The sequence below is a fragment of the Carassius gibelio genome, chromosome B20 (assembly GCF_023724105.1).
Source record: "Carassius gibelio isolate Cgi1373 ecotype wild population from Czech Republic chromosome B20, carGib1.2-hapl.c, whole genome shotgun sequence".
NCBI lineage: Eukaryota > Metazoa > Chordata > Actinopteri > Cypriniformes > Cyprinidae > Carassius > Carassius gibelio.
The window spans coordinates 20,852,473-20,878,118 of NC_068415.1; the positions used below are offsets into that span (position 1 = coordinate 20,852,473).

A 25,646-nucleotide genomic window follows, 5' to 3' on the forward strand; every position below is an offset into this window, starting at 1 on the left:
AAGACAACAGAAGATTTCGATTATGATGATTAATTAGAGGCCTTAGAACATTACATATTAAATATAATACAGTATTTATAGGGTTAACATTGTTGCAATTTAAAAATGACTATTCAAGACGTGCTAAAATACAGTGGGAAATCAAATTATATTATTATGCTCTGTGGATTGTTTTGAGTTCCAGGCCATCCCTGGTGACAGAGTTGAAAACATGCATTCATTTCACACATATCCTCTTAAACTGTGTGGATGGGACCAATTAATGCCTTTTGTTGCCAGCATCTTCATCCACACAGTGTGGTATTCTTCAGCCTTTGTCGTATGAACCTCTGATTCATGGGGCTTTAAAATGACCAGAGACTTGCGCACCCATGGATCTTTGCCACAAAACTCTCATTTTAGGTGTAATTTGCTGTCTGTGAAAAGGACTGAATGTAAACTAAGAGAATACAAAATTCTAAAAAAAATATTATACGCAGTGCAACCCCGTAAAAAAATAAAAATAAATAAGTGCTCATTAAATGCATGGCCACGCTTTCTGTTTTTACCGTAAGCGTATTTTACCTGTCTCCAGGTTTGGAAAATATTTTGCATCAATTCAGGCATGATGGATGGATACTTTGTAGGTTATACAGACTTGAAATTGCTGCCAGTGAAGGAAGTGTTTAAACTGACAAGTGCTTTGTCTTTTAAAACTGATTTTATTTGCCTAATATTAATAATCTAGAATAAAAATAATGAGATGTCTGTCATTTTTACCATTAACTTGTCTCAAGCATCTGTTCTGGTGTTCAGCGAAAGTGATTCTTTTTCCAGCCTTGTTACTTAATGACAACGATCCTAATGAATGAATATCTGGATGAAGTTAGACGGTCTGTTAATATAAAAAAAAAACTCCCACCATCAATTCTTAACTTGTTTTCATCATCTAACATGCAGGTAATCATCTAACTGAATAGCTGAACATGCTTAGAATGACATGAAAATAGTACTAAAGAAATATGATGACAGAGGATGGACAGTTTGACTGGGGAACTCATTTAATCAGACATGAAGGTTTGAAGTAAAAACATCTTAAAATATGTATTTGTTTCTTTCTTTTTTTCTTTTTTTTTTTGGATGAACTATTCCTTTTAGAGCTAATTTAAATCATTAGTGAGCCATTTGTATCTTGAAAAATCTGAAAGAAATGTATAACCAATGTTCAGAAGTAAGACATGTAACTTGAACTTACCGAATGTATCCAGATGTGTGATACACTTCTTCCTGTCAAAAGTGAGAACCTAGTTTAGGTGTTTTGTGCAGACATGGGTTATATAACACAAGTGAGAGGAAGTGTACAGCTGTGTATTGTATCTGAATAATTCCCTTGTGTTTACAACCACACATGTGACAGTAGTGACAACTAAATCAGATGCTTTGTTTCTCTTTATTGGTCTCAACAGAGGAGACTGTAAACTCTGTTTAAAAACTGTGAGGGCATATTATTTTCTTGAATCATCTCTTTGGGAATGTTTCTCAGTTCAGGTCACTGTATGATTTTTGGCTAAATACAAGGGAAAATACAAGGCTTTATTCGGTCTGAATACTTGCCTGTAAGGTTATTAAGGTTAAATAAAGTTATTTAATATCATTTGGAATGTCTTCTTAAATTGTTTTTAATGTGAGGACCATTGAACATGATAGAGATGTCGTCACTGGATGGAATTGAGTGTTTTGAAATAATGAGTGAAATGAAATAACCATAATAATAAAGTAAGACTATTTGGAACATGAATTGAAGAAATGTAAATTATTTTTCATTCTTTTGCCATTTTCCACCATCTACTGGACTGGAGTGTGAAGTGCTAGATGGCACACACACACACACACACACACAAAAAGCTATTTTACTTTATTTTATTTTATTACGATCACTTAAACATTTCACTTAAACATGAAGTTGTTTTTCACCAAAATGGATCGGAGCACTTTTTGGAATCACAGTGTACTGTTCTTGTTTTGTATTATATAACATTCCTCAACCATATATTCATAAAATGTTCTTTCACATGAACAGGGCATGCAATATGTGTGCATAAGGAGCATATACAGCCATAGATCAAAATTAATCTCAAACTCTATTTATAGCAATTTATATTTACACGGGCATATTCAGTGGCCTACTATCTGCTGAATGTACATTTTCCAAAATACTGTCAAAGTCGGAAGTTAGCATTGCATGAGAAGGGCATAACATCCTTATGTTGATTTTAACCACTCTGAATCTCCAAGAAGTGTATAAGCACCTGTCTTTGCATATTTGAAAATCTGAAAGATTTTTCAACTGGTGTGAACAATGGTAAATGGACAACATAAAAGAATAAAAGGTTTTTTGAAGTTCTAGCATTTTTATTGTGTTGTCAAGCGTGTGTTGAGGGATAGACAGATTCTGGGCAGGCTGTGCCAGGAATAGCTCATACATCCCAATCAACACCAGCGTTTCTGTAAAACTCCCATCCTGAACTGATCCCAGCTGCTACTGAAAACCTGTTTCCTCCCTTAGAATCGTTTAATGATAGACACTGTACAATTTAAGTATTTCTCAAGTTTCCCTTTAAGTTTAATTGGTATACTGCACTCGTAGAACTAAACTTCTAAAGTAAATCTTGGACACTAATTCTTTGTTGTTGAAGCCTTAATGTTCACAATCACAAAATCACAATGGGGTAAGATGCCATTCATGTCATGTGAGAGACTTGAGTGTAAATAATGAGAGAAATTGTATTTTTGGATAACATATTTGAGCTTCAAGATCATCAGAATGAAGAAAGTGGGTCTTCAGAAAGTACAAGGTGGATATTTCATTTTCTGCTGCTCCCCTTTGTCTTTTTCAGAAGTGTCCAGTTGTTACGATGAATGAGGCAAAGCCTGAAACTAAAATATTTAAGAATCAGTTCATTCACCAGGATCTCATTAATAATTTCTTCCACACATCCCATAATACTGCTGGCTTGAGTATAGCAATCCATTCAAAATTAAACTCAAATTCAAAAGAATTACACTCATTTATCTCCACATTTCAACACAAGAACCAAAGCTTCGGTCCAAAAAAGGCCAGTAAGACAAATGATAGGTTGTGAGACTGCCAAAAGACAAATGCTCTCTCTGAAGGACTTCAAGAACTAGAGTTTCAAGGTTCTCACTGTCTTTTCTTGGATCTGTGACAGATTGGCATTGATGGAAAGATGAGGTTTTGAAGGTTGCTTCTGAGTTAGAAGTGATTGCCTTTTGTCAGTCATTTGTAGGCTTAGTTTGAGTCGATCAAGGCCCAAACTTCCACGCTGGAGTGGAGTGGGGAATCAGACATGAAGAAAGATGGATGCTTCTGTCTTCGGGTCTAATGAAACACAGCTGTATGCACTTACTGGATTTTTCCAGACACACACACAGCCAGGGTTGCAGCTGAATTGTGAGCTGATCAAACATGGTTTGGGTGACATTGAAAAGAAAAGGAATTTGAGATTCATTTTTTTCATCTCTCACATTAGAAATGCATCATCATTAGCTCCAACATTAATCCTCATGTTTGCACTCATGTGAACTTCCCTTCCAAATTGGATTCTGCTTAGATGATTAAATCTCAGAAGCAAATGTATTCACACAAATAAAGCATTTGCAATTTCTATAATATGACTATTTCTAAGCTACGAAGTCACCAGGGAGGATAATAAAGTCAAATAGGGAACAAATCTGGAAAAGGCGGGGCTTTGTTCGATAAAGCGGCCATATTGAGCGATGCATATTTCCCCATTCGAAACTATACAAGTGACATGTCTTTGGCATTCCATAGTCTTTGGCATTACTCTCCAACCTACAACTATATATCATTTTTTATATTCATTTATTTTTACTATAATGTGAAATTAACTGTTAATGTTCATAAATTCATACATTCATTCATTCATTTATAAATAATATTATCATAATTTCATCAGCACAAAGGAAGTTCAACTTGGTCTCAAGTTTATCTTGATTTGAACCTGTAACATTCATTTAATTTGTAATGACACTTTAACATTTTCATGTAAATTTTTGTTAATAACCATGGTCACCTTTAGATTTGCTTGATGAAAGGCCTGATGAATGGCACAAATGATCATTCAGAATGTAAAATGGGTGTATAATATGACAGCGACCTCCTCTATGGTCACCCTACACAACTGCATTATAAATCAGTGCTGCACCCGCTTTGCAATCAGTCATTACACTCACACATGCAACCACATGAGGGAGGACAGGGGGAGGTTGATTGAAAGCTTGTGGGACAACGTAGGTTAATGGTGCTGTCTTTTGTGTCTCTGGTCACAAACACCTCGGCTGTCCTCTGAGGCCTGCATGAAGGGACTTCTCTGCGCAGCCAGATTCAAACGGACGGGAATTGATTTTTGCTCTGATTGAAATGCCGTCTTCATGATGTGCTTGACTCAGCTTATTACTCAAAGCAGACACCAGCTATAGATCCACACAAACCTGTCTTCATCTTGGCCACATAAGCATTCAACCTCTTCACCTTAGCATCCCTCGTAGCAGCATAACAAATTTGTGTGCATTTTCAGTTATTAAAATGTATAATATTATCATTGTTAATATATTCTAAAATAAAACAACAACACTGCCCTTCATGCACAGAGGATGCTATATGAGTATCATGTATTTCTTAATAAACTTACTTTAAAAGTGTCATGGTTTGCAGTCTTTGTGTTGTGCTTTCTTTGCCCCTAAATCTCAAATTGTTGCTTACCTGATTGCTTAAAGTTGGCGTCAAACAGAACTTGCAATCATATTTCCTTTCCTATTGTCATGTATATCTTAGTGAAGTGGCTTTTAAGAAAAAAATAAATAAAATTGGGGGAGGGGGGTGAACAGAACTTGATTTTGTCCATCAAGCATTGATTGGACCGTTGGGTTGTTATTGTTTGTTAAATGCAGCAATAGTGTGGGTTAAAAAGACATTATGATATACAATGGATAAATAATAAACATTACAGTATTGAAAAAAAAACAAGAAAAAAGTTCAACCAAGAACAATAACTATAAAGATAACAAATTCTGAAAGTGATTCCAACGATATAATTTCTCTTTGGCTTTATCGTTATAGCTGTAGTGAATACTCTGTTCTATTCCTTAATATTGATAATGATTTTTAGAACTATGTCTTTATTGTTTATCTTGATAGCTATCGTTATTGGTGTTAACGGGCCTTTACACTGCATTCTATGTGAATTTGGAGGTGAAAATACTCAATTTGAAATTTCTCAGTTCTGACCTTAAAATGTCCCAGTCATATTTTCCACACCACTTTTTCACACCCCACGCCATTTGGAAATAACCAATGGAATGTCGCTTTGGACACAGCTATCATCAGAATTACATCAAGTGACACTTCTCACTAAATTCAAGGTTAAACAAGTTGTCTGTCTGACCGACTGTGCTGTTACAGTGGTTAGTTTCAAGAAGGAGGTGAGAGAAGAGTCTTCTGGAAGGCAAAATCAAATTTCAAAAAAATAAATAAATAAATAAATAAATGTGTCAAGTGTTTTTGAAAAGCCCTGTATTATGAGACAGTGTCTGTGGTATGTAGAATGCAACATTGAAATAAATATAAATTTTTGGATGGCTGAGAGAAAACCCTGCTTAATTATGGGCTGAAAAAAAAAAAAAAAACTGGGCAAATGCATTATAAATAAATAAAATAAGAAGGAAATAGTAATATCAAAACCAAATAGAACTGGCATAGATATATAGATATATAATGCAATGGAGCTCCCACAGAGCCAATAATGATCGAATATTGTTAGGTTTGGGTGTTATTTAACATGATTGATGTGTAAAATTGCTAAAATTATTGATTCATACCTAATGTGCTAAAATTACTAGGATAACACTAGGCCAACTGCACAGAAAATTTCACCAGGTCATAAATGAGCAGAAAAACAACTGAAAATGCATTGTAATTTCATTTCAGCAGCTCTCTAACTTTTGCTCTAAGCTGTCACAGCACTGAAGACTCACAAACCGCTCACTAAAGACTGTCCTTGCAATAGACAGTGTGGTCCTTATTAGTCCAGCTTGATTAGTGCTGCTTTGGTGCTGGGCTGCTCGGTGCTCGATCATAGCCATGTTGTTTGTCAGCAAAAATAGTTGAAGCCGAGGGAAATCAAAGGCCTGACTCACACACCCTGCATCTTCAACACATGAATGTCACATATTCATTTTGAAATTTACTATTTTTGCCTTGCGCTACATGCTGTGCTCAGCAGAAAAGCATTGTCAACTAGTTTATGAACAGTCTTTTGCTGTAAAGACTTTTATGAAGCAACATAAAATAATGAAATGAACTGCTCACCCATTGTTTGAGGAAAAAGTTGTCTGCAAGTTTCACACAACTTCCTGTTCAGAAGATCACTGTCAATTCTGACCAAATCCAGATGATTTAAAGCTTCATTTTGTTGTTTGTGTTTTTTATAGATTTATTAGTGGTAAAAGTAGTGGTAATAAGCTCAGTAAAAAACTCGGTTACAAACGTAACCTCGGTTCCCTGAAATACGGGAACGAGTACTGCGTCGAAGACGCATATGGGGAAAAACCCCTTTTTTCTCCTGAACTGAAGCCTTATTCAATCACGCAGTGAAACTGCACAGCCATTGGATCGTGCAGTGCTATTAAAACAAACCAATGGCTTGGCAGCGGTGCTGCACGAACCTATGGCAGAGAAGCCCGCCAAAGCCCGCCAATATGGGCGGGGCATCTGGCTATATATTGGCCGCTTCGCCACAGGAATTCAGGTTACTTCGACTGAAGCGACGACTGAGTTGTGCAGCCTTTTTAGCATGGCAAGGAACGCAGTACTCGTTCCCGTATTTCAGGGAACCGAGGTTACGTTAGTAACCGAGTACGTTCCCTTTCAATACTTCACTCGTACTGCGTCGAAGACGCATATGGGAACCCAGTTCAATCACGCCATGCTAAGAAGGGAGGACGACCAACGCAATCAAACTTGATTTGTTAAACCAAGATATGATAATAGCAACTAGGGGCAGAATAAGCTCAATGAGGTTACGTCTGGCCTAGCCTGATCATCCCGTGTTCGTATCGCCTCAGTAGCCAAGGGACCGAGTGCATACGAGTAGAGTTGAGCCTTGGGCAAGAATGGCCAAGAGCATGCAAATGAGGAACAAGAAGGTGACCTTCACACAGAAAGTACCCTAGCATGAAGCGCCGGGACGTCTAGATTGTAAAATCTAGCAAATGTGGACGGCGAGCTCCAGCCAGCCGCCTCACAAATTTCTGCAATAGTCACACCATTAGACCATGCCCAAGACGAGGACACTGCTCTCGTCGAATGGGCTCTTACTCCAATTGGGCTCTGCAGGCCCAAAGAAGAGTAGGCTAGCTGGATTGCATCAACAATCCACCTTGAAAGTCTTTGCTTAGAGACCGGTAACCCTCTGGTGCGGTTTCCAAAGCATATGAAGAGCTGTTCTGATCGTCTTATTGGCGCAGAACGCTCTATGTAGACTTTTAGAGCCCTTACTGGGCAAAGTAGATTCAGCCCTGGATCCTCCTCTGTGTTTTGTAACGCAGAGAGGGTGACCACTTGTGCTCTAAAAGGTGTGGAGAGCACCTTTGGCACATAGCCATGCCTCGGTTTCAGGACGACCCTCGAGTCGTTAGGCCCGAATTCTAGGCAATTAGGGCTTATCGAAAGTGCTTGCAAATCACCCACACGCTTAACAGACGCTAGTGCCAACAGCAGAGCGGTCTTTAGCGACAGGGCTTTAAGGCCTATGGACTGTAGCGGTTCAAAGGGGGCCCCTTTCAGGGCTCTCAGCACCGTGGGCAGGTCCCAAGAAGGGACGGTGGGAGGGCAAGGCGGATGAAGCCGTCTGGCACCTCTCATAAATCGGACGACTAAGTCGTTTCTGCCCACCGACTGGCCTGCTATAAGGGCGTGTGACGCCGCTATAGTTGCTACATAGACCTTGAGCGTGGAGGGGGATCGTCCCTTCTCCAAGAGCTCTTGCAAAAATGACAGTATCACTGATACGTCACAAGAGGTCGGGCTTTCACCATGGTCTGAACACCATGTGGAGAACACAGACCATTTGGAGGCATAGAGGCGTCGTGTAGACGGAGCTCTAGCCTGTGAAATTGTGTCTAGCACACGCTCAGGGAGTCCCGCGGACTCCCGTCGAGCGACCAAAGGTGCAGAGACCACTTCTCTGGGTATGGATGCCAAATCGTCCCGTCCGCCTGAGAAAGGAGGTCCCGTCTCAGGGGAACGGGCCATGGGGCTGCAGTCAGCATCTGCGACAGGTCGGCTATCCAGTGCTGATTTTCCCAGAATGGGGCTACAAGCAGAACCCTGCATCTCTGGTCCCTGACCCGCCTGATTACTTGGGGAATCAGAGGGACCGGAGGAAAAGCATAAAGAAGACGGTTGGGCCAGTCCTGGGACAACGCGTCCTTGATCTTGGAAAAATATATTGGGCAATGAGAGTTGTCTTTTGAGGCAAAGAGGTCTATTTCCGCTCTGCCAAAGACCTCCCATATCTTCTGAACCGTCTGCGGGTGGAGTCTCCACTCTTCTGAGGAGACTCCGCTTCTTGACAGCATATCCGCGCCCTTGTTCAGCTTGCCCGGAAGATGCACTGCTCTCAGGGACCCCAAATTGCTTTGGGTCCATTCCAGCAGTCGCGACGTCAGTCTGAAGAGACGCGTCGATGACAGCCCACCTTGGTGATTTATATAAGAGACCACCGTCATGCTGTCCGATCTGACCAGCACGTGGTGACTCTTTAGGTCTGACAGGAAGCTCTGGCAGGCTCGTTGAACTGCAATCATCTCGAGGCAGTTGATGTGAAGCCTGCTCTCCTCTTTCGACCATTGGCCGAAAGCGGGTTTCCCTTCGCACAGCGCGCCCCAACCCTTGTTGGACGCGTCTGTGGAGATCACTTTCCTTCTGCAAACCATACCAAGTGGAGCACCCCGTTCCATCCATTGCATGTCCCTCCAAGGGGTCAGGGCCGAAATACAGTCCTGACTCACCTTGATATTCAAGCGTCCGTGACGCCATGCATGAGGTGGAACACGTGGTTTCAGCCAATATTGGAGGGGGCGCATACGAAGCAGCCCGAGCTCCAGCACCGGCGATGCCGCCGCCATAAGACCCAGCAGCTTCTGGAATGTCTTTAGGGGTCGAGAAGCACCTATTTCGAAAGAGGCCGCAAGTCGCTGTAAAGCCGCAGCGCGCTCCTTCACCATTGTTGCCCTCATCGTCACTGAGTCTAACACTGTTCCCAGAAACGATATCTGTCGGCTGGGGGACAGTGAGCTCTTGACAAAGTTCACCCTGAGCCCCAGGCATTCCAGATGGCTGAGGAGCACAGTTCTGTAACCCAATGCCTCCCCCTCTGACTGAGCTAGAACTAGCCAGTCGTCGAGGTAATTGAGAATGCGGATGCCCTTCTGCCTGAGAGGGGAGAGAGCCGCATCCATGCACTTTGTGAACGTGCGAGGCGCCAGAGACAGCCCAAAGGGGAGGACCTTGTATTGGTAAGCCACGCCCTCGAAGGCAAATCTCAAAAACGGCCTGTGACGGGGGGCTATCTGGATGTGAAAGTAAGCGTCTTTCAGATCCAGCGAAAAGAACCAATCCCCTGAGCGTATTTGCGAGAGGATTTGTTTCAATGTGATCATTCTGAAGCGCCGTCTCATGAGGGCACGGTTCAGATGTCTTAAATCGAGGATGGGGCGCAGCCCACCATCCTTCTTGGGAACCAGGAAGTAACGGCTGTAAAACCCTGAGTCGCGGTGTGCTGGGGGAACGATTTCTATAGCTCCCTTCACCAGCAGATTTTTCACTTCGGCACGAAGAACGTGAGCGTTCTCGTTGTGCACTGAAGTGGTGACCGCCCCGTGAAAGCGTGGTGGCCGTCGTGCGAACTGAAGGGAATAGCCGTGTTTTATTACTCCCATGACCCAATCTGATACCCCGGGAATGGCTTGCCATTGTGAGGCCCGGATGGACAGAGGTTGTATTAACTCGAGTGATTGACCGCCGTGGGGGGACATAGCACTCGTGAGTGTTGTGTGAGGAAAACTGCTCTTTTTGTGAAGGAGTGTGTTTTTTATTTTTTGCACTATAACAGCGCTTTGCTGTCTGGGCGCTAACAAGGGCCCATTGTTTGCAGCAGGAACAACTTCGTCGACATCTGGAGATGGACGGCAGAACACACGGGGCAGTTTGGGGGGTGGTCCGGCTGTGGCGAGACTTAGCCCCCTCCTCTTTCTTTCCTGTTGATCAGGATGACGGCGGCGGCGCAGGGTCCAGCACTATCTTGGGCCGGGGTCCCATGCGCTTGGGATACTGATACCGTCTGGTGGCCGAGCGAGAACGGTGTCGAGGCTCGGGTTTCACCGGCTGGGCTGCGGTGGTAGCAGCTGGCGCTTGCTTAGGAGGCTGACGAATCGGCACCTGTTTGGGGCGACTGGCAGCAGATGAAGCGCGCTTCGGCAGGAAGTGTCGCATTGCCTGGGACGACTTCTGCGCCTCTGTGAAACGCTCGGCGAATCCCTCTATCGCCGGGCCAAAGAGGCCGCTGGGGGAGATCGGTGCGTCTAGGAACTGGGCTCTGTCAGCATCCTTGATCTCCGTAAGGTTGAGCCATAAGTGGCGCTCCAAGACGACCAGGTTAGCCATCGAGCGCCCAATGGCCTGGGCGGTGCTCTTGGTAGCACGCAGCGCCAAGTCTGTTGCACTTCTTAGCTCCCTGAGCGTGGCGACATCTGGGCCAGACTCGTCGGTGGCGGCGAGAAGTTTGGCCTGGAAGACTTGAAGCACCGCCATAGAGTGGAGCGCCGCGGCTGCTTGCCCTGCCGATGAGTAGGCACGCCCGGCGAGCGCCGACGTCGTACGGCAGGGCTTGGATGGATGGTTGGCCTTGGCTTTCCATCCAATAGCTGCTGGCGGGCAGAGATGCACGGCCACAGACTCGTCCAGCGGCGGCAGCCGTTCGCATCCTCTTTCATCAGCGCCGTCAATTGAGGTGAGGGCGGATGAAGATGAAGTACGCAGGCGCGCTGAGTAGGGGGCGCGCCACGATTTAGTGAGCTCGTCGTGGACCTCCGGGAAGAACGGAGCAGTTCGCTGACGAGGGGCTTGCTGGCGCCCCGGCAGAAACCATTCATCCAGACGGCTACGGGCTGGTTCCTCTGGAGGAGACCAATCCAGACCCAGCTCATCCACTGCCCTGGAGAGAACGCGGATAAGCTCGGCGTCCATCCCGAGTTTCGAAGCGGTTTGGTTCAGATGACATCGAGGGGGCGGGGTCCGGCGAGCCCGACAGCTCCTCAGCATCTGAAGCGGCTAGAGACATGCTGTCCTCTAGCAGTTCCTCCTCAGTCCCTCCAAACAAAACCAGATCACTCGCGGCAGCAGAGGGACACTGGTCTGGCTGTACAAAGAGGACTGGGGAATCCCCTCTGGGCGGAGAAAACGAGGCACGCGGGGGCTGAGCCGGCGTGAGCTCGCTTTCATCCTGCTGCTTTAATCCTCTGCCCCGCCTTTTCTTCCTCGCCGGCTCGCGGGATGAAAAAAAAGGGAGGGCGCGAGGAGCGAGATCGCTCTCTGAAAAGAAAGCGATTCGCGAGTGCAGAGAGGCGATATTCATGTTCTCGCAATGAGAACATGAATTCCCCGCGAGTGCTGTGTCAGCGTGGGGTTTCCCCAAGCACGCGACACACTCGCTGTGCCCGTCATCAGCGTGCAGAGGGGCTCTGCACGAGCTGCAATGACGAGACGGCATTTGCAACAACGCCGTAGAAAAAGGCTCTTTTAGAGAAATTTGCTCTTTCAATATATCTCACCGGATGGCCGCAGGGAAGCGATGAATCTGCAGTGGGGACCGGCAGTCGCGTTCCAGTGCGAGGCGTGTCAACGGCGAGCAGTTCAGCGGAGATCAGCGAAGCGATGTGACGTCGTCGCTGAAGGAGAAATAATCTGAATTCCTGTGGCGAAGCGGCCAATATATAGCCAGATGCCCCGCCCATATTGGCGGGCTTTGGCGGGCTTCTCTGCCATAGGTTCGTGCAGCACCGCTGCCAAGCCATTGGTTTGTTTTAATAGCACTGCACGATCCAATGGCTGTGCAGTTTCACTGCGTGATTGAATAAGGCTTCAGTTCAGGAGAAAAAAGGGGTTTTTCCCCATATGCGTCTTCGACGCAGTACGAGTGAAGTATTGAAAGGGAACTAAAGTTGTGTGCCTTCACAGTTGCCACACTAAGCTTTAACTGACACATTGCTAAAAGAACATAATTTTGTGTATTTGGTGTAATTAAATGTTTTATGCAGTTTAAGGTACAAAAAAACACATTATTTTCCACATAATATACATTCTTGTTGCTCCTATATGCCCTGCCTTTCTGAAACGCATACATTTTTACAAAGCTCATCATTCTGAAAAGCAAGGTGTGCTCTGATTGGCCAGCTATCCAGTGCATTGTGATTGGCCGAATACCTCAAGCATGTGGTGCACATCGGAATATTTGGGTTGAACTGTTTTGGAAGAGTGTTGAACCACATATTTCTAGTTGTGTCCTCTTTTGGAAGGCCAAACAAAGTAGTTCCACTTTCACAATGAAACACACAGTGTATCCACAACATCTCCTTCTTTCTTGTGTGAATATTTTGCAGTGATATGCAAATCTTCTCACATCATGATGTAGACATGGGGGCGCGTTAGGATGAGCTGTTTTAGGAGGGTGTGGTTGACTCTTAACTTTTATAAAGAATATCTCTTTGGATTTGAGACTTTAGTCTTTGCAACTTTACACATTTTCTATATGCACCAAAAGCTTGTAACACTCCAAAAAGAAAGGAAAAAAATTAAACAGCATCATATGACCCCTTTAACTGACATTGGGATGATAGAAACAGAAGTGCAAGAATTCTAACTTATTTCTAGGTTTTAGGACTCATTCTTGCAGAACTTTATTTAAAGGTATGTACACTACTGAACACTTGCCTCTATATTATCATCTTTGGTTGAAACATAAAGATGCAAATTAAGCTTGTAGGGTTAAAGCGAGAAAGCTGAAAACTGACTTTTTCCCCCCTTGTTTTCTTCTTCTTCTTAATATAGCCACTCAACAATTTGCTTATTTTTACAAAAGAAAAAATTATGATCTTGATTATGATCTTGGACTTCATTATCCTGTTCCATCACTGCACTGCTGCTAGTTTCTGATTTGTGAACTAGATTATAGAATAACCCACCAGATTCAGATTCTACTCTCTGTTTGCCTGTAACATGAGCCCTTTAATCCTCAGCAGACAAGCTGGGCTGTGTGTTTTATCCAGGGCTCATCACTGTGTTATGGCATGAGACTGTGGGATGTGTCCTGCTGACCTTAGCCTTGCAGAGTTGATTGAGACTGCAATCCTGTCATCAGAGTTTCAGTTCCAGTGCCTTCATGTGAAAGTGAAAGTAACATGAAATACAGCCAAGTATAGTGACCAATACTCAGAATTTGTGCTCTGCATTTAACCCATCCTAAGTGCAAACATACAGCAGTGAACACACACACACATAGTGAAAACACACATCCGAAACGTTGGGCAGCCATTTATGTTGTGGTTCCCGGGGAGTTGTTGGGGGTTCGGTGCCTTGCTCAAGGGCACGTCAGTTGTGGTATTGAAGGTGGTATTGAAGGTGGAGAGAGCGCTGTACGTTCACTCCCCACACCTACAATTCCTGCCAGCCCATTGGGCCACAACCTCCCCACAAGTAATCCTCAATAGGCAGGAAGGACACCATGATCAAGAAGGCAGTTCACCTAGGACGAGGCTCGTCCATTGCACTCCGGCTGTGCTGATCCTTTCGAATTCCCCAAATGTGGGAACCTCGACTGCATAATTTATTTTTACAATGTAGAGAAAGTAGTGAGAGCAATCAGAGGAGTTACTAAACCTGACCAGAAGGACTAAACCAGTCCTTCCGCCAATTCTGCTAAATGCTAAAGTAAAATGTGACACGTTTTTCTATTACTTAAAGTTATAGGATCATTTTGAACTGCACTTGTAATGGGCCAGCTAGGAGGAGTTGTGCAAGTTAACCTCACTCCCCTGCCCTCAAGAGGCACATTAGCGATTGGACTTAGCACTCCCACTTTCCACGCAAATTGACACTGGATTAAATCCTGCTCTGAGTGAATAGGACCAGTCACGTTGGTGCAATATTTAGGGGCATGAGTATAACTGAGTTTAGATAGGAGCAGTTGTGTACATAAACATCACTCCCTTGCCCCTGAAAGGCACATTAGCGACTGGAGTTTGGCACCCTAGTTAGTGTGCCCACCTCCCAAGCCAATTAATGCTGGTTTGAATACTCCCCGAAGTGAGTAGGACAGGTTTCGTTGGTGCCATGACCTGAATGGGAGTGAGGTTTAGTGGGGTGAGTATAACAGAGTCCAACTAGGAGGAGCTATGCAGGTAAACCTTACTGCCTTGTCCTCAAAAGGGCATATTATCGACTGGAGTTTGGCACCCTAGTTAGTGTGCCCACCTCCCAAGTCAATTGACGCTGGTTTGAATCCTGCCCAGAGTAAGTAGGACCAGTTATGTTGGTGCCATGACCTGGATGGGAGTGAGGTTTAGTGGGGTGAGTATAACAGAGCCCAACTAGGAGAAGCTATGCAGGTAAACCTCACTTCCTTGTCAGCGAAAAGGCACATTAGCGATTGGAGTTTGTCACCCTAGTTAGTGTGCCCTCCTCACATGCCTATTGATGCAGGTTTGAATCCCACTGAGAGCAAGTTGGACCAGTTACACTGGTTCCATGACCCTGATGGGAGTGAGACTTAGGAAGGTGAGTATAATTAAGCCGAGCTAGGAGGAGCTGTGCAGGTAAACCTCACTCCCCTGTGTAAGTTTTGAGGGTGTGGTCTTGCTAGAGGATGTGGTCTTGTTAATTTGCCCCCCTCGCATGAATCCCTGAGCTGTGCAAGTAAAACCCATTACATTTGCAAGGAAAACAAAACTGATGCAAACATTTAAACTTAAAAAAGAACACAGTACAGGCAATCTTACAATGTTACAAATTGCAAATAATAGGCAGCATCTGATGCTGTGACCAGTGTTCAGTGAAGTGCAAACCAGTAAAAGCTGTCAGTGTTTTTACTGAAGGACATAGAAAAAGTCATAGCGCCATGGTGTCAAAGTCATCATCAGTCACTCTAAAGCAGGTTAGCACTTTTTCTTCATAGTCAGTGTAGCTGTGTATTCCTATACTCTCAAAAACCTCTGTAAACTCCTTTATGCGCAGGCCATGGCATCAATTTAATTTCTGAATTCAAGGTACCCTCCATCCTTCATGGGCCATATTTACTCCGATTTATCTGGACCAATTTCACATAGATGTATTGAAAAGCACAATATACAGCTTTCTCATTCTTTTATGTTAAAAGATCAGAGCACCAAAGACCCCAATCAGTATTGCTTCAGGATTCTGCAGTGTTATCTCACAAATCTATGCTACACATCTTTAATTGTGCTTAGACAAGTTTTATGGAATAAGTGTTAGGGATAAGAGGCAGACCCCCCCCCCCCTCCCAACGCACACACACACACACACACACACACACACACTCAAACGCTTTTCTGGAGTTAAAACAAAGACTTTTTAGAGAGTAAACTACCTACAACAAACTTTAGCCCAACTGCAAGTGTACTGGGACTGTGTTTTTGGGATTGTATTTTGTAACACCACTGTACTTCAAAAACCTGTTTGTTAGTATTCAAATTTCAATGTGAGTGTACTTGCTCTACATGTCACTGAATCATCCACAGGCGTATTATGAAACCAATATAGGCTACTGCATATGTATTGATATTTCCTTCTGTCTTTGTTATTTGGCCTCAGGTGGCTGACTGCTAACCTGATATTCTCTGGTCAAATATAAATAAATAAATTAGTGATCAGATTGACTTCTGAGCTTTCCAGCAGGCAAAATCATGGTCTCTCCTCACGCCATGCTGTCTGGTGCTGTGTTTGATCACATCTATCCTCATCTCATATTTTCTAAAGAGTGTTGTTGGACATATGACGGTGTCTTGCAAACAACAAGAGACTGATATTTTATAGCTCAGGAGACTTAAACACAGGTCCAAAACTTGCTATTAAAATTAATGGGAATGTTAGCAGCTAGCTTTCTCTACATCCATGGATTGTTCAATGGTGTTTTGTTAAAGAATCTCATTAATTAATTTTGGTTTTTAAAGCCCTCTTGTTTCTTAAGATATATTCACAATAATCCAACTAATTTTGAATACACACATTTCATTCTATACACGTTTTTGTTCAAGAAAACAGAGCTTTTTAAAAACTATTTCAAGTATATATGTTTACTATGGGTCTATATTTAAATAATTGCCCAGAAGCCCTGCAGTAGCTTCATATACCCCAAGGGGTTTGGTGACTTGTGTTTTCTTTGTTCGGTTACATAATATTGAACATTCTTATATATGTATACTCTCAATTAATATGCATAAGATTTTGTTTACGATTGAAAAAGAAACAAGGGCTTCTTTGTAATCTGAAACAAAATGATCATGCACAGAATTAGCATGAATTTTAAAGGTACAGTCCAGTGATTGTTATGCCATCTGCAGCTTGTGTGAAGGCTGGGGAGATATATGAATATGTATAGTTCTGCTTCTCTGGATGGGTTTGATTGCTTTGATGATCAGATGTCTAAGAATTATGAATTATGAATCTCTTCCCAAAATGTAATTTGTGAACAAAACAATTGAACCGCTTCCCCTCCCTCTACACCCCCACTCTGCTAATAAGGTCTGATTACACTTTGAAGTGGAAGAGCATCATTTCCATAGACCATCTCCACTTCTCCGATCTGAAGACTGAAGACCTTTGTTTTGTTGTGTTTGTGTTTAATGATGAATTTATGCCCCTATTTCCAGGAGCACATAATGGTAGGAAAAGGAATGGCCTTTGCTGTTTTTTTTTATTTTATTTTTATGACTTATTGATGATGGCTGGAGGTAAAATGAGCATCTTCACTTCATAACAGTTCTTTTTATTCCTTGAATCAGGTCAAAAGTTCATATATAAAAGTTCATCCAACACCACTGAGTGTTTTTATTGTTTGTGTCACATCCATGGTCAGCAGTGGCAAGTGACTCTCTGTGAGTGAGTCATTGAAACATTAATTGAACTGGTTCATTCAAAAACACTAATTCATTCTTGAACAGAACACACAAATGTCTTTATGGGTGAGTAATTTAACCATTCACTCCATTCACCATTCATTCCAAATCACTGATTCATTCAAGAAAGAAACAAATAACTTTCTATATGAATGAGTCATTGAAATGATAATTTAACAGATTCATTCAAAAATGCTAATTTATTCTGAAAAGAAACATGTGACTGCCTTTATGGGTAAGTAATTTAATCATTTACTCAGCTGATTCATTCTAAATCGCTGATTCATTCAGGAACAAAATAAATAACTTGTCTATATGAATGAGCAGCTGGATTGATAATTCAACCAATTTATTCAAAAATGCTATTACATTCTGGAAATAAACATGAAATGTCTTTATGGGTGAGAAGTTTAAACATTCACTCAGCTGATTCATTTCAAAATGTTGATTCATTCAGGAATAAAACAAGCAACTTGTATATGTTAATGAGTTACTGAACTGATCATTCAATCATTTTTTTTTTCAAAATTTTTTTTTTTTTTTTTTTTTTTTTAGAGATGCTGATTCATTCTGGAATTAAACACACAACTGTTTTTATAGAAAGTAAACAGTAATTTAATAATTCACTCAACTGGGTCATTCCAAAACGCTGATTCGTTCAGGAATGTGCATTAATGGTGATTATAGAGGGACTTTCAGTCAATCAATTAATCAATCAATTCATTCAAAAGCATAGCTTCATTCCAGAACGGAGGCGAGCGTGATTCACCAAGTACAACATGTTCCTGGATCAATATCCTTGTTGATCCCGGAGCAACATTCAAATCAACCAATCGGAATTGAGATATAACGTTTCAGGAAATATCAGTTTTACGCCTACAATCAGGTCTAGGATCTTCTACACCCTTGTTAATCAGCTATCATTTCCAACCGATTTTAGGAATAAATTATAGGTAGGGTTAGGTTTAGGGGTATAGGGATTGGGTTAAGTCTATATTTTTGGACAATCATGTTGATCCAGGATCATAAAAAGATGTTGATCCATGAACTTGGCAAAAATCACGGTGGTCCCCATAGTATGAACGTGTGTAATATTAATGCAGTCCTGACATACTACATTTGCCATGTTGTCATATCACTTCACAGCCATACACGAATATTCCCCCATGACCTCATGGGTAAAAAAGTGTCCATTGACAACAAAAGCATTATCACACATACTCATACTTGAATTTGTCTTCTGAAAAGCTTCTGTTTCCTTTGTTGTAACTGAGAATTTGTTTAAATGTTCTCAGTTAATCTGATCATATGTTTTCTATTGATGTCTCTTCACAGAGGGAGCCTACAAACACTTCCCAGCAGTAAGCTCAAGATGTAATGGTCTCTGTAAGTAACATTTTTCTTCATTACAGTCTATTTGAATCCACTAAAATGAGCTTGCTGCTGTCTATTCCTTTAGTTGCTTTTGTAGAGCCCACAGTAAATCTGACTCGCTTCATTCCAGCTGGTGTCATCACATCGGCTTGGACTACAGATTAAACAACAAAAATAGATGCTTGTGCTTGAATGGTTTTTAGCAGAATAACAGAACAGCTTTTTGTCCACTATTATTATCGGTCTATGCAATGCAGGCCATGTTTACAGACAGAAACATGTTTGTTGGTTTAATAGGATATCTGTTTAAAAGCTGTCACACTTTGGAAATATTGTTGTACCTCATTCATGGTAAAGTACCTGCTTATAAAAATAAATGTAATAATAAACAGCTTCACGGAAGACAATAACTTATCATCTGTTTACAACCTCTCTTTCAAGGTCAGTGCAGTAGCTGCAGCATGAATTACCTGAAAAATACAGATGTGTTTTATTTTTATTATTATAAATAAAGCCCGGGTCATTCATGCTAACAAGCTGTGTAGTATTGTAAACAGTAATCTGGGCACCAACAAACAATTTAATGCGCATAAATGTGGGCTGGGAGAATAAAATCATAATGAAGGCCCCTAAGGGGATTAAAAAGTCTATTTACATGTATAATAAAAAAAAGATTAATTCGAGCAATTTTAAAATCTCTATAAAACTTGAATATGTTGATGATTTTTCATGCCACACAATTTTAAATTTCCATTAATAATCACATTTAATAATAATAATAATAATAATACTTGAATGTAATGCAACATGGGCTCATGACTAATGAAGATGCTTATCATTCAGTAAGCACATGTCAGAAAATAAATAAATACAAAATAAATAAAAAAATCTATTCTGTTTTCAGGCTGATCTGATGTCATTAATGTGTACCTCTGTCATGCATGGTAACTGAATCACATCCCAAATGAGATGCAGTGGCACAAATGTTGCTTGAGGCTCTGTTCTGGATCAGTCCTGTATCCAGGATTTGTTATATCTGGTGCTCATTTAAGCTGAAAATCAATCAATGTTATACTTTTCCAAGCTGCAATAGAGTCATTTCATAAAATATGACATTTTGTGCCTACTACATTTGATAAAGTGAACCTCTGTTGGTAAGTTTTTGATGTATGAAATTAATTAATTCAACATTATATATATATATATATATATATATATATATATATATATATATATATATATATATATATATATATATATATATATATATATATATATATATATATATATATATATATATATATATATATATAGGGTGTGGGTGTTAGGTTTTCATAAAAGTATCTGAAAGAAGTATATGGCCATATAGCCAGTAATAGATATTACTTTTAAATTGTAATTAATCATATTGAATGTATTTTAATAGCTTAATTTTTCTGCATTTGTAAATTTTACCTGTATCACAGTACTGGTCAAAAAAATAATGCAATTGTCTTATGCTTACCAAACTGCATTTATTTAATAAAAATACAGTATGTGAAATATTATTACAATTATTTTTATATATTTGAACTATAACTGCAAAGCTGATTTTTCGGAATCATTACTCATTACTCCACCCTTCAGTGTCACATTATATATATGTATATATATTCTTTTTTTAGCATTAATGTTTATTTTAAAAGTCATATTGGTGAAGTTTTCTTGATCAAGTTCAGAATATTCTGCATATATTGTTTATTAAAACACATTCCTCATCCGTTTCGAAACGTACTTAAATATCACCTTTACATAATGAAAAAGCTATGGATTGAATATAGCAGCGACCAGTAACTATTATTATTTAGAAGTGTTTCCCGTTGATGTACATGTCAAAAATACAAGCATTTAGGGCTTCGTTTTTTGGTGTGTTGCTGGAGTCCTGCTGGTGCCATATGATGTCTATCATCACCTCTATCACCCGTCTGTGACTCTGCCTGCTGGTAGTTCATGCCGTGCCCGCAGAATCCATTTAGTTTCAATTAACTCTGCTACCATCCACCCCAGGGACACGGACCTCGCCTGTTCGCCGAGCTGCCAGTGACGAGCGTTCACCTGCCTTGTCCTTAAACTCGTGTCCCATTTTGTAGATTTAGTGGCGAGGGTCTGCCTCAAAATGAATGCCACAGTTTTGTGTGGCCTTACTGAGCATGAAAGTCATTAGTAGTGTTAAATGGTCAGTGAATTGGGAGGCTTGGCTGCTTTGCTTGGCGCTCAATAGCCAACTGAAAGAAAATTAACATCTGCTGTGCTGGGAGACCAGAGTGTTCTCTCGTTTTCTCTCTCTCTCTTCTCCTCACAGCGTTTCACTTAATATTCAGACAGAGAATCAACAGTGCCACCTTGTGAATGGACAAAATAGGATCGACGCAGAGCACTTCTGGTTAATGCAGAAGCCTTTAATGGAAGGGAGGCATATAGCGCAGCATGCTAATGGCTAAATGTCCTGGCTAGAGTAGTGTATTTGTAGATGCAGACAAATAAATATCAGTAGTGTGTGTTGGTGTTTGTAGTCATGCAAGTGGGGGTGTTTGTTGTCAGTACACTTGTGCACAATGGAACACAATGCAATATTCATAGTCCAGAAAGTTGTGCACAAAATAAAGCAGTATATTTTCATGTGCACATTATGTATGTCTTAATATATCAGATAAAATATTTAAGTATGATTTCAAATTATGGATAAAAATATTAAAACTAATGTAATGTTAACATCCTTTAGCTTTCAGTCCCTCAAAACATGTTTTATTTCCACCTCCGTCTGGTCCATCCTGTTAATAGTTTCTTCCATTTTGTAAATAATTAAGTTAAAATGAATATAATTTATTGGTCTGAACTCAAAATATAGCCTTTAATAGAAATAGTTATATAAATTCATTTGGTACGTCATAACAGGAATGAAGTAGCAAATGGACTATTAGAGCTTCATTTTGTCTGAAAATATCAAAAGCTTATGTTATGGATTATAATAATCACTACATAAAATGCAATGTTCAATTATCTCTGAGAACACAGACTATTATTTGTTGTGCATCAGAATTAGTTGATAATTTTTTATTATTATTATTTTTATTATTTCCAATCATTTCCATAATATGTTCAGTTTTTTCATAAGTGTTAGATACATATTCATGTTTCTCTGATTAGTCCTGTTTCATCGCCATTGTGAGCATGCATGAATAAAACAAATCTAGTCTTATTCACACTATGATCTAGCCTTATTCACGCTCATGATTCTGCCCTCGAAAGAAGTCACAAGCACATGATGACATTCAGGCTTGAGCGGAAACATGTGAGGAACGGTCATATGGTTGAGAGGCTTTGCCAGAGTTATCTTGGAATGAATAAAGCCCTGATGTGATCTATTCCCTGACTGCATACCTCCCACAATAATGCCTTCATTTCATTTTCATTTATTTGCACTTTTTATCTCTTAGAAGAAACAGACATGCCTCAGCCTGTTGTGTTGAATTTATAGAGGACACAGTATTGATTTAACATACTATCCTGGAGCAGGAGCTCTATCATCAGGTTAAAGGTTAGAGTGGTGAAGGGAATGAACCAGAGGTCATCTTATCATTCCCTCTTTTGTGCAACCCAAAACATAGCTGCATTTTATTTTTATGTTTCACTTTGATCATGTTTTAATTTGACTATTTTAAGGTTTAAAAAAAATCAGATTTTTTTTTTTTTTTTCTCAATGCATTTGATCTATATAGACTTGACAACTGTGAGCCCACAAAGCTCTATATACAGTGGAGTACAAAATTTTAGACCACTTTGAAAATCTGAGAACCAAAAGATAGGAATAAACAGCTTAAAAGTTTTAGGACTGTGTAAAAATGTAGAATGTTAAGTCATTTAGAACCATTCTTGCAATAGAGGTCTTAGAATTTTGGACGCCAATCATGGCATGCATTCTGTGCATTCTGTGTAGTCCAGTTTCTTCCGACTGTGTTCCTGTGACTAAAGGAAGCCTCATAGGAAAATAGAAATGCTGCTAAACCAAAATATCTGATATTAATTTGCAAGACTACTGAGGAATACAACTGAGGCAACAGCAGAAAGTATTACAGAAGTTACTACCAACAATGAGACACTCAAACTCTTGCTAGAGATAACTGATAATCCATTCGTATTTAAATTGCTAAGCCAGTGGCGATAGCTTTGTGGGCAAGTTCACTGACACAGAGTGCCAATGTACTGTGGGCTTCCCAAGTTTGAATCCTAACTCAAGGACCTTTTCCAGTCCTGTCTCCCTTCCTGTCTGCCCGCTAAATTAGGTTAAATATCTATATTAAAGAAGCACAGTCCAAAAAGCTCTCTTTTTTTCAAAGACAACATTATGTTGAGACCAGAATTGAAAAATGCATATGATGTGTAATTGTTTTTAACGAAGACTCATTTGATTAGAATCAAATCAATTTATTGCAGAATACAATAAGATAAACATAAAGATTAGCTGCCTTATGCAGAGCAGTGTCAAGTTCTGTTTGGAGTTGGACCTCACTCTGTTGGATTGGTAATCTTGCCCATGAAGAGGATGCTCTTGGTGGTGTCCTCCACAATCAGTACCAAGAAAGGTCGGTTGAGTCTCACATTGCCTGGCAGGGACATGGGCATGATTTCTATCGTGGTGGCAGCCGCTGCCTCTGTGCCCTTCTCATCCACACTGAGGACTGCCTGATGGACAACCTGGAGATTGGTTCCAAAATGTTAACATCACTTAGTCCAGTTTTCAGAATCTTTTTAATTTAACAACCATCGGTGGTGCTACAAGAGGTAGAAACAAGTCCACACGTACCTGGGACACCTTGACTTTGACCTCTTCTGTCATTCCAGAGAAATCTGCTGCGTCACTGAATGCATCAGTCACTCCCATGTCCTTCAAAATATCATTCAGTTTGGACGTGGCAGAGATGGAGAACTTGGGCATGAACAGGTCCACAGAGCTAAATTGCAGAAAAGTAAAATATGGTGTTATGGGTCATTTTTAGGTTCCCAAACTTCTGTGCACCTAAACAACAATCAACCTTCAGGTCAGACGTCAACTAATACATGGATTTAAATCTGAAAGCGCCACCGGTACTACCTTCTGAAAAGTTGATCGTGCCAGCTCTTAAGATGGTGCCTGCAGATTGATTCTTCAACCTCCTTCATCTTCCCTTCATCAGGAAGAACGATCATCATGGAAGAATTGCCTTTGTATGGCACCATCATGACCGTCGTTTTGTGGACGGGGTCTTGATAGATGTCATAGCGGCCGGTTCTTTTCATCATGTCAACTTGCACGGTGGTGTTCTCGTCCACTTTGAAGTCAGCTTTGTGAGTCAGTTGTGCATCGAATGGCTTATCCCACTTCCCTATCAGGACAAAGTGCAAGAACCTCAGGTCAGCATCAACCAAGACTTCTCTAATTGTCATTATATGAATATCATTAAATGAAAGAGAAGTTTATATAGTACCTCTGAAGTACATATAGTTAATCAGCATCATCACCATATCAGAGTCCAGGTCCTTCACCATGTTGGTTATCTTGTCATGGGTTTTCTTGGCAATGAACTTGTTAATCTCTTCTGCAGCAATTTCAGGCTTGGAGAAGTCAACACTGAAGGCCTCGCTGTTGTAGTAGTGCTGAACATCCTTTAGGAACTGGTCAACCACTTTGAAGCCTTCTCGGATGGCCACACCAGCGCCTGCCTCCAGCTGCATGTTGTCCTGACTGTGGCCAAGCATGTGGATCAAGTGCTCAAAGCCCTCATTGACCTGCTGAGCCTGCAACCCGCTGTAACCCAGACTGCTGTATATCTGTGATAGAGTGGTACCCTTGGCACCTACAGCCAGCATGCTCAAAGCCATTGAGATACCGACCGGGGAGAAAAAAATGTTCTTGCCCTGGGCATCGGGTTGGAGCGCAAGTTTCTTGTAGAAGGAGAAGGCAAAGTCAGCGTTGTGCGTAGAAAGCAGGTGGGAGGCATCCTCCCCATCATGGCTGGGGTGGGCTTCATCCTTCCCGTGGTGGAGATGGTGGTAGTGATCATCTGTGTGGCCGCCGTGGTCATGGCCTTCGTGGGGTGCGGCCAAGGCCGATGCTACCAGCAGGGCAGCAATCACACTGTAATAAATCTTTCCCCACATTTTTTCACCTGTGTTTAATGACCAGACGGTACAGAATTTAACAAACGGATCTTGCCACAAATCTTAGCTTTTGCATTACATACAGTAGCTATTTCACTATTTCTAGGTCTAATTTAGTTACAATCACGGCACTATGGTGAAACAATTATTGCCACTTACCATCAAAGTCCTCTTGACAGCAGACTGTTTGGATGGAGTGGAGTCAATTTATAGTACTTCAGACATCAGCTGAGTAAAATCTTTAAACATTAACCCATTTCCACCCCCACGTTCTGTGAACACAATCGCTCATGATTAACTCTTGCTCTACATTCAGTGATGCAACACATTTTTGGACTTAGTGTCACAGGTTTTCAATACTTAAAAGGTGTGTCTGTGCTGGCTGATGAGATTTAGATAAAAAAAAGGCACTTGTCAATCACCAATTTATTGATATGACTGTCTACTCAAACTTTTGATAAGGTCTTCACATCTTAAGATACCATGGTAGTGTATTTCTTTTTCTTTCTTTTTCTTTCTTTCTTTCTTTCTTTCTTTCTTTCTTTCTTTCTTTCTTTCTTTCTTTCTTTCTTTCTTTATTTCTGTTATGACCAAGTAAATACCAACACACACAATTAGCAGTCGCATTCACATAGCCCCCCCCCCCCCCCCCCCCATTAAATATTTATTGTATATGCAAATAAAAAATACAATAAAAAGTATTGTTTTGTTGCTTTTCTGCTAACAGTAACTATTCTGCTGACTCAGTTAAGATTAATTTAATCATCTTTATTTATGTAGATGTCAATGCATTGTGCAGGATGTCTCTTTTTGTAGAATTAATAATT

General features: G+C 41.0%; 1 protein-coding gene and 1 pseudogene across 1 annotated transcript; one reads left to right on the forward strand and one right to left on the reverse strand.

Annotated features, from left to right (window-relative positions):
- Positions 1 to 13,834: 13,834 nt before the first annotated feature.
- On the forward strand, positions 13,835 to 13,971 carry LOC127984600 (uncharacterized; annotated as a pseudogene).
- A 9,114-nt stretch (positions 13,972 to 23,085) lies between these two features.
- Positions 23,086 to 25,086, reverse strand: LOC127983978 (alpha-1-antitrypsin homolog). The gene is made up of 5 exons (XM_052586424.1): positions 24,979 to 25,086; positions 24,147 to 24,827; positions 23,774 to 24,044; positions 23,486 to 23,633; positions 23,086 to 23,376 (listed from the first exon to the last, which is right to left on the reverse strand). Exons 2-5 carry the CDS (start codon positions 24,817 to 24,819, stop codon positions 23,188 to 23,190), a joined length of 1,281 nt encoding a protein of 426 aa, XP_052442384.1. The 5' UTR covers positions 24,820 to 24,827; positions 24,979 to 25,086; the 3' UTR covers positions 23,086 to 23,187.
- Between the last annotated feature and the right edge of the window lie 560 nt (positions 25,087 to 25,646).